This window comes from Borostomias antarcticus, assembly GCF_949987555.1.
Source record: "Borostomias antarcticus genome assembly, chromosome: 1".
Classification (NCBI taxonomy): domain Eukaryota; kingdom Metazoa; phylum Chordata; class Actinopteri; order Stomiiformes; family Stomiidae; genus Borostomias; species Borostomias antarcticus.
In genome coordinates this window covers 26,975,744-26,985,743 of record NC_140234.1, presented here as the reverse complement: position 1 = coordinate 26,985,743, position 10,000 = coordinate 26,975,744, and the positions used below count along the sequence as shown (strand labels likewise).

At 47.8% G+C, this 10,000-nt stretch overlaps 1 protein-coding gene across 1 annotated transcript in view; it reads left to right on the top strand.

Annotated features, from left to right (window-relative positions):
- The window catches only part of LOC311310591 (high affinity cGMP-specific 3',5'-cyclic phosphodiesterase 9A-like), a gene marked incomplete at its 5' end in the record, with an annotated part of 16,714 nt that extends 9,308 nt beyond the window's left edge, over positions 1-7,406 (top strand). Inside the window, 7 exons of the mRNA XM_084440101.1 lie at positions 281-437; positions 1,507-1,620; positions 1,928-2,032; positions 4,136-4,264; positions 4,405-4,500; positions 5,605-5,684; positions 7,295-7,406. Of these exons, the coding sequence (XP_084296227.1) occupies positions 281-437; positions 1,507-1,620; positions 1,928-2,032; positions 4,136-4,264; positions 4,405-4,500; positions 5,605-5,655 (652 nt within the window). The 3' untranslated portion in view covers positions 5,656-5,684; positions 7,295-7,406. The remainder of the gene's footprint in view (positions 1-280; positions 438-1,506; positions 1,621-1,927; positions 2,033-4,135; positions 4,265-4,404; positions 4,501-5,604; positions 5,685-7,294) is intronic.
- Positions 7,407-10,000: the final 2,594 nt, after the last annotated feature.

Genomic DNA, 10,000 nt, shown 5'->3' with positions numbered 1-10,000 from the left:
TTAGACATTTGAGACTCGGCCTCTTGTGCTTGCACTCTGCACTGCAGCCTTGAGACACAGCCCCAGACTCACTGCCCCAGACTCACTGCCCCAGACTCACTGCCCCAGACTCACTGCCCCAGACTCACTGCCCCAGACACACTGCCCCAGACACACTGACTTCTTTTTTTTATGACCTGGAATTCGCAAATCCTAGAGCCAGCCATGGAGAGAGGTTTTTCTGAATGTGTGTGTGTGTGTGTGTGTGTGTGTGTGTGTGTGTGTGTGTGTGTGTGACCAGGTACCAGATCAATGCGCGTACAGAGTTGGCGGTGCGGTACAACGACATCTCTCCCTTGGAGAACCATCACTGTGCCATGACCTTCCAGATCCTCTCCCTCCCAGAATGCAACATCTTTGCCAACGTGGATGTGGAGGCCTACAAGCAGATCAGACAGGTGGGAGACCCTGACCCTAATACTAGCCCCTAAACCCTAACCCTACCCTGTATAGCTCTGGCACCGAATTAAGAACCAAATTAAGAATGACTTAAAGGATAAGGACCCTGAATTTCATGTTTAGCCCTATTCCTGGTTTCCCTGGCATGTATCTGACTAATACAGGTTAAAATTCAGTTTTGTGCAGTACAGAGTTCTGTGTCAATAACATCGGCGCGCTCACCCTGGCTTGTTGCTAGCTATGGGCACAAACGAAAAACTCTAAAAAGTATGATAAACGTGGATTTCAAGTTCAGGAATTACATGGTTTATGCTTACCAAGCTCACACAGCTCACACAACACCATAGGTTCTTTCGCCTCTGCATTTCGAAACAACAGTAACTTGTAAACAGTACTAATTTCACCGAACATACAACAGCCATCCCTTCATGCTGTAAAGCTCCGCGAAATTCAGATTCGGATGAATTTCGTTGAGATGGCTGTTGTATGTTCGGTGAAATTAGTACTGTTTACAAGTTACTGTTGTTTCGAAATGCAGAGGCGAAAGGACCAATGGTGTTTACAGGACGACTTCAGAGCTTGGTAAACAGAAACCATGTAATTCCTGAACTTGAAATCCACGTTTATCATTATTTTTAGAGTTTTTCGAGTATGCCCATAGCTAGCAACGAGCTGCACAAAACAGAAATATTTTAACCTGTACTAGTCAGATACATGCCAGGGAAGCCAGGAATAGGGCTAAACATGAAATTCAGTGTCCTTATCCTTTAATGGAAACTATCAACTATTTTAACTCAATTCAACTCAAACTTTATTTATAAAGCACGTTTAAAACGACTAAAATCGACCAAAGTGCTGTACAGGTTAGTGAAAAATAAATTACAACAAAGACACAACCATACACGCAAACACAACAATACCCACAAATACAACAATACACACACTAGCCTGGGAGTCATGCTCTACTAGAATTGAAGGCCAGGGAGAAAAAGTGCGTCTTCAATAAAGATTTAAAAACATTGAGGGTCTGGGCGGATCTCCCTCTCCTATCCTCCCCCCCCCCTCCAGGCCATCATCACGCTGATCCTGGCCACAGACATGGCCCGACACGGAGAGATCCTGGAATGCTTCAAACAGAAGGTCGACACCTTCGACTTCACCAATGAAGAGCATGTGACATGCGTGCGTAGACTCCTGACATTCACACACACACACACACACACACACACACACACACACACACACACACACACACACACACACACACACACACACACACACACACACTTATAAGTAGACCTTTGTGTGACCATGTGTCAGTATTGAGCCTGGCTGGGAGGTCGGAGGTCAGAGCACCATGGCGGATCGTAAGACGTGGCGGTGTGTTGATGTGATGAATGGTAAAAAGAGTTATTTATCCTCTGGTGCCTACTGTGTGTGTGTGTGTGTGTGTGTGTGTGTGTGTGTGTGTGTGCGTGTGCGCGCGCAGCTGAAGATGGTCCTGATCAAGTGCTGTGACATCTCTAACGAGGTGCGTCCCACGGAGGTGGCCGAGCCCTGGGTGGACTGCCTCCTGGAGGAGTACTTCATGCAGGTCAGTCCGTCACTCACCCGCAGTGCAGCCGGCCCTGTTCTGCTCAACCGTCCCTTTGAGACACATACAATAAAATACAGAAATACAAATAGGCAGCTCTAAATACCAATTATATAAAGTACAGGGTGAGGCCTTCTCGTGGTGCCCTCCGTCAGAAGCTGCGATTAACCACCATATGCGAAGCAAAGTCTCCCAGCTGAGGGCCACCACCCGGGCTGGTGTTCAACTGCCACAGGCGGGGAGAGCAGCCGGCTCCCAACCCAGAATTCTGCAGCTGAACGCCGAAGGGCTCACCTCCAGTAAGATTGACCTCATCGAGCACCTGACCTGCACCACCAAGGCCCTCGTCATCCTCCTCCAGGAGACCCTCTGCGTAACAGCAGAGAAGCTAGATCTCCCAAATTTCGCTCTAGCTACCCTAGCTGGGTCTATCCTAAGCAGGAAGCATTGCCTCGCTACGTTCGTCCATCAAAGGTTGAACTGGACTCTCGTCGACCAATCCCCGACTGTTGGTGTCTTTAAAATTGTCAACGTCAACAAGCCTCTGCCCTCATGAATCACATCAGCGCATCTCCCAGTCTTCCCTCACCCCTGTCTCTATGCTGGCGACTTCAACTGCCAGCATGAGGACTCGGGGGACAGCACCATTACACCCGACGGAGAAATCCTGTCTGCTTGGGCAGCTAACAACAGCCTGGCCCTGCTGGATGATCCCAAGGGCGCAGCCAGCTTTGTCGCGGGTTGCTGGAAAACTGGGACGAATCCTGACTTGGCATTCACAAGCGTCGGCGTTGATAACCGGCTCCCTGATAGATGTGTTCTAGGAAAGTTCCCGAGGTCCCAACATCGACCATCGCTGATTACCATGCCTAAACTCGTGGACCTTGTCCTGAGCAAGCCGGTGAAGCGATGGAACTTCCGAAAGGCCAACTGGAAACGCTACCGCCTCTTTACCCATAGATCTCATACACATACTGTCTCTTGACCGGTGTTTCAACCTTTGTCCATTTCTACTGTAACACACGTAACACGTATAGGAGTGAAAGCACAGGTCTAAATTGGCTTCAAGCCAGGATGCTAAGAGTCTCCTGTGTGCTGGCGTACCAGGGCACTAAGTGCCTCCTATATATTCACTAAGTGCCTCCTATATATTCACTAAGTGCCTCTTACATATTGTATGTCAAGTTTCTGTCTACAGGATGAGGTATCTCAATACCAGAACACTGGTATTTAGGGAGTTAACTCGACACACACACCGACACAAACGGGCACACAGAATTTGTTTAACTGAACTGTTTAACTGTCTTGGAGAACGGGACATAACTCAGAGAATGAGATCATTAATGGAAAACACCTCTTCATATAATCAGATGATGCTCTGTTTGAGTTCAGTTCATGCTAGACAATTGGAGAGTGAACTCATCACAACTGCGCAGTGTGATTTGGATGCCAGAGATTCAATAAAGTATTGAAACTTGCATCGACGGATCTGATTCTTCTTCCTTACGACCAGAAACTAAAAGACACCACAAGAGGAGAACCCAACACCTAACCCGCACGAAGAAGTTATAAAGTACAAATAAATTAAAAATACAGAATATAGAAAGTTGCTACACATTTGATGAAAGCACTTACAATCATCAGAACAATCAAAAGCCCTTGATCAGTTCATTGGAAATGAAAGGATATGTCTCAATTTACTATATCATCATCAACATCTGTGAATTTGTTTGATTGATTGATTGATTGGTTGATGATGATTGGTTGATTGATTGATTGATTGGTTTATTGATTGATTGATTGGTTGATTGATTGATTTATTGATTGATTGATTGATTGATTGGTGATTGGTGGATTGCTAAATAGTTGATTGATTGATTGACTGATTGATTGATTGATTATTTGATTGATTGATTGGTTGATGAATGTTTAAATCGACGATTGGTTCATTGATTGATTGGTTGTTTGATTGATTGGTTGATGATTGGTGGATTGCTAAATAGTTGATTGATTGATTGATTGATTGATTGATTGATTGATTGATTGATTGATTGATTGATTGATTGATTGATTGATTGATTGATTGATGTGCATGGCCCTCAGAGTGACAGGGAGAAGTCAGAGGGTCTCCCTGTGGCCCCTTTCATGGACAGAGACAAGGTCACCAAGCCCACCGCTCAGATCGGCTTCATCAAGTTCGTCCTCATCCCGATGTTTGAAACAGTCATGAAGGTAGGTGTGCGTGTGTGTGTGTCTTTGATGTAGGTGTTTGTTTGTGTACTGACTCCTTGCTCTGCGTTTTGTGTGTGTGTGTATGTGTGTGTTCTGACTCCTTGCTCTGCGGTGTGTGTGTGTGTGTGTGTGTGTATCAGCTGTTCCCCCAGATTGAGGAGATCATGGTTCAGCCTCTGAGGGATTCTCGTGACCACTATGAGGAGCTGAAGCAGATAGAGGACACCATGACAGAGGCACAACCTTCTCTGCTTCTACCTGTCTGTCTCTCTCCCTCCTCTCTCTCTCCCTCTCTCCCTCCTCTCTCTCTCTCTCTCTCCCTCCTCTCTCTCTCCCTCTCTCCCTCCTCTCTCCCTCTCTCCCTCCTCTCTCAATCCCTCTCTCTCTTCTCTCTCAATCCCTCTCTCTCTCCTCTCTCTCTCCCTCTCTCCCTCCTCTCTCAATCCCTCTCTCCCTCCTCTCTCAATCCCTCTCTCCCTCCTCTCTCTCTCCCTCTCTCCCTCCTCTCTCTCTCCCTCTCTCCCTCCTCTCTCAATACCTCTCTCCCTCCTCTCTCTATCCCTCTCTCCCTCCTCTCTCAATACCTCTCTCCCTCCTCTCTCTCTCCCTCTCTCCCTCCTCTCTCAATCCCTCCTCTCCCTCCCCTCTCTCTCCCTCTCTCCCTCCTCTCTCAATCCCTCTCTCCCTCCTCTCTCAATCCCTCTCTCCCTCCTCTCTCAATCCCTCTCTCCCTCCTCTCTCTCCCTCTCTCCCTCCTCTCTCTCTCCCTCTATCCCTCCTCTCTCAATCCCTCTCTCCCTCCTCTCTCTCTCCCTCCTCTCTCAATCCCTCTTTCCCTCCTCTCTCTATCCATCACTTTCTCCTCTCTATTCCTCACTCCCTCCTCTCTCCCTCTATCTTCCTTCTCAATACCTCTCCCTCCCTCCTCTCCGTCCCTTCTCTCTCTCCCTCCTCTCTCTACCTTTCTTTCACTCCTTTCTCCTCCCCTCCTCTCCCCCCATTCCCCTCTCCCTCCAACCACTGTCTGTCTGTCTGTCTGTCTGTCTGCGTCTGTCTGTCTGTCTGTCTGTCTGTCTATCTGTGTCTGTCTGCGTCTGTCTGTCTGTCTGTCTGTCTGTCTGTCTGTCTGTCTGTCTGTCTGTCTGTCTGTCTGTCTGTCTGTCTGTCTATGTGTCTGTTCTGTGTGAGCCTGATCAGGCAGTAGCTGGTTCTACCAGTTAGCGTTCCCAGAGCCAGCTCTTCAGCGTGGCCCTTTGTCTCACTCTGGGTGGGGCTGTTGCCACTATGAAACACCTGCCTAAGCGCTTGCTAACATAAAGGTGTGTCTGTTGTTTAACAAGGTGCACAAGAAGAAAACTGAGACTATGTCATTAGGCGGGAAGAAGAAGTGATCAGCGCTGAGAGAGCAGTGGGGTACTGGGTGAGTGGCACCAACGCTGGACCCAGGGATGTATTAATAGAACTGGATAGGGTCACTCCATTCACTGACTGCTCGAAAGAGTGAAGCCCTATGGAACCGCGCCATCTTTGAAAAAAATGTGTCACTGATACCTTTGACATGCGCAGTTAAAGGTATCAATGATCACGTTCTTGTAGTCCACGAACAGATTGCGTTCATGGCTCTCCCCGCTCTGAGTTAGCGATGAAAAGCAGCTTGCTTATTAATCTACTTTCGTCAAATATATCTGTTGGAAAACATATTTTTTTATCCAGGCATCTTAGTTTTAACAGTATAATTGTGACTGAACATGTTTTGTTTGCTAGTAGGTGGTATTCATTCTGTTCACAACAATGCGATGGGCAGCCAGGCGAAATAGCTCCAGGGGACCTGGTCCCAGGCGAGTTGAACAGCTGTCCACCCAGAGACGGGATCTCTCGTTGCGGCATGAAGTTTGTGGCTAACCCGCCGAGCTCGAAACAGAATGAATACCACCTACTAGCAAACAAAACATGTTCAGTTACAATTATTGTTAAGCCTCAGGGGGGGGCACCCCTGAAAAGAGGACCAGACCAGGGAGGCAGACCCAGAGAAGCAGACGGACACCAGGGGAAACTCAAACTAACCCGAAAGTGGTTTTAATAATAGTAATAAACAAAAGGTACACAGAAAAAAGGGGGATAACTAAGGTACTGCGGTGACAACACCGGGAGGGAATAAAAACACAAAAATACCGGCGGACTGCCACTTTAAGGTGGGGGGAATGTTTGTGTGCGTGCGTGTGCGTGTGAATGGGATGTGAAATTAATGAATGGATGCGTGAGGGCAAATGGCTATGTGGAGGGATGTTGTCTGTGTGCGTGCGTTAGGCTACCGCGGGGACTGGCGAGCCGGGGAGATCCCCGTGGAGGAGCGTCAGGGGGAGAGGTCAGGTCCGAGGGGCACGAGGCGAGCTAGGAAGGGAGCGGATGTTGGAGGCGGGCTCTACAGGCTCGAGCCGGATGATGGGGCGGGCTTAAGGCAGTGAAGTAAATAGATACTGTACCAGGCTCTCCTCCCCGAGGAGAGACTGGTGACGCGAGGCTAGTGCAGTAGATATACGTTGGCACAACCAATTGTGAAAGGAGGATTGGCTCCGGAGCAGTATTTTAATATTAGCCAAAACGTAAATTAATTACAAATCCAGCCCCGTCACTGTCCGGGACCCATACAGATACCCGTGACAAATATGAATGCTGTCAGGCCGACGGTGTCCAAGGAAAATGCGAACCTTGCAGATACTGTACGTGAATCGTGATACAGACCTCTTCTTTATTCTCTAGGATAGCTGTGTAGACTTCTCACTATCTAGCTTCCGCCTCTGTACACTGTATCTGTCTCTATCTTCCTTCACAGCAGCAGGGTGACAGTACTCAGTGTAGAACACATGCTGTTCACAAGTGGACCAGTCTGTCTGTCTGTCTGTCTGTCTGTCTGTCTGTCTGTCTGTCTGTCTGTCTGTCTGTCTGTCTGTCTGTCTGTCTGCCTGCCTGCCTGTCTGTCTGTCTGTCTGTCTGTCTGTCGGTCTGATACCAGTTCCTGTTTTGTTGCAGGGGTCTTGTATCGTCATCCGGCTCCAAGGTACTACTACCAACAAACCATCTACTTGAGGATTGGTTGTGTGTTGTCCTGCCCTGAGTCCTGATTGGTGGACTGGACGCTGCCAGGAGAGGAGGAGACTGCTTTGTGTCACTCAACCAAACTGGACAGACTTAAGGCGTTACCATGGAAACATTGACTTGGACTCGAACGGACTTCCTCATATCATCACCTGCTGTTTTCGGAGGCATGATGGTAGTGTCTTGGTTACACGTATAAAAAACATTTACAACAAGTGTGTATACCTTTCTATAGCTTTGTAGAAGCAGAGTAAGTACAAAAACGGCTTTGTATTCACTTTTCCACAATATTCTGAAGATATTAGAAGATATATCTTCATAATTAGAAGATATCATACTTTTTTCATTTATTTCATGAACAGATTTTGTTAGCTTACACATCCAAAAATCATGACATCAAACTTTACTTTAATAAATGGTTATTGTCTGTCATCATGCCTTCATACTGAACACATAGACCCCATACTGAACACATAGACCCCATACTGAACACAGACCCCATAGTGAACACATAGACCCCATACTGAGCACATAGACTCCATACTGAACACATAGACCCAATACTGAACACATAGACCCCATACTGAACACATAGACCCCATACTGAACACATAGACCCCATACTGAGCACATAGACCCCATACTGAACACATAGACCCAATACTGAACACATAGACCCCATACAGAACACATAGACCCCATACTCACCACATAGACCCCGTACAGAACATAGACCCCATACTCACCACATAGACCCCGTACAGAACATAGACCCCATACTCACCACATAGACCCCGTACAGAACATAGACCCCATACTCACCACATAGACCCCGTACAGAACATAGACCCCATACTGAACACATAGACCCCGTACAGAACATAGACCCCATACTGAACACATAGACCCCGTACAGAACATAGACCCCATACTGAACACATAGACCCCATACTGAACACATAGACCCCGTACAGAACATGAGGCCTAGTTGCTGCATCTGCGCCAGCACTACTGTACAGTATGAACTCCAGGCCAAACTTGTGTTCATTTGAAACGCTGAAGCTGTGTGCTAGTGGGGACAAATGTATGGTGATAATGTAAACACCGCCTAGCTCTGAGGGGAACCACATCCAGAACACCTTCCACCTCTTCCTCTCAACCAATCAGAACACCTTCCACCTCTTCCTCTCAACCAATGGGCTGTTGGGGTGGAGTGTGCAGGAAATACTAGGAGTGTTTTTAACTCTACCTAGGTGTGTATAGCTTCTTATATGCTCACTACAGGTGGTCCATGGTTTCCTGTTCATTGTCATAAAACCAGCGTTTGAGGAGATATTCTATGTGGCTCCAGGCTGGGAGTGTAGCAGCATGTGTTGAAACACGCCAGTCCTGTACCACCCAGAGATAGCACCTATCAAATATCTCTGTTAAACTATCTCTCTCTACCTCCCCTCCTTCCCCCTCTCTCTCCCTCGCTCTCTCTCTCTCCCTCTTTCCCTCTCTCTCTCTCTCTCTCTACCCCCTCCTCCCCCCCCCTCTCTCTCTCTCTCTCCCCTCCTTCCCCCTCTCTCCCTCGCTCTCTCTCCCTCTCTCCCTCTTTCCCTCTCTCTCTCTCTCTACCCCCCCCTCTCTCTCTCTCTCCCCTCCTTCCCCTCTCCCTCGCTCTCTCTCCCTCTTTCCTCTCTCTCTCTCTCTACCCCCCCCCCTCTCTCTCTCTACCTCCCCTCCTTCCCCCTCTCTCTCTCTCGCTCTCTCTCCCTCGCTCTCTCCTCTCTCTCTCTACCCCCTCTCCCCCCCCCTCTCTCTCTCTTTCCCTCTCTCTCTCTCTTCCCTCTCTCTCTCTCTACCTCCCCTCCTTCCCCCTCTCTCTCTCTCTTTCTCTCTCTCCCTCTCTCTCTCTCTCTCTCTCTCTCCCTCTCTCTCTCTCCATCTCTCTCTCTCTCTCCCTCTCTCTCTCTCTCTCTCTCTCTACCTCCCCTCCTTCCCCCTCTCTCTCTCTCTCTCTCCCTCTCTCTCTCTCTCTCTCTCTCTCTCTCTCTCCCTCTCTCTCCCTGTTAGGATTAAGTTAAGGGTGTTGTTACTATTATCTTTAGTCTAATGTATCCATCATTGCAGCTTTCTTTCTATAGTGAAATTATATACTTTCTTTCTATAATGAAATTATATACTTTCTTTCTATAGTGGAGTTCTATAATATCTCTCTAGTGAAGGGAGCCAGGAGTAGAGGTGACTGTAGTTGCTCCTCACTGCCTCTTCATGCTGTTCAATCTGTCATCAGGAGCAGCTTTGGGCTTTAAACAGCGTAGGGGTTTTTGCTGAAGGTAAACCAATAGCATTCTGTAATTCTTTGTGTATTTTTAATGTCATAACTGCTCCTGAATCCTCATAAGACATGTGATGTGTTGTTGGTCTATCAGGGTGAGAAGCTGAAGCAGCTTATTAGAAGGTAGTTCATGACTCCAGTTTGCTGAAAGAGGGGCAGGCGTTTCGGGAAGACTTCTGAGGTCTCTGAATGAGAGATAATTACCCAGCAGCCCCTCCTGCTGCTGCGTGCCAGGGACTCTATTTACTCTCATCTGGAAGAATGCTTCAATTGGATACCACACACACACACACACACGCACGCACGCCACACACACA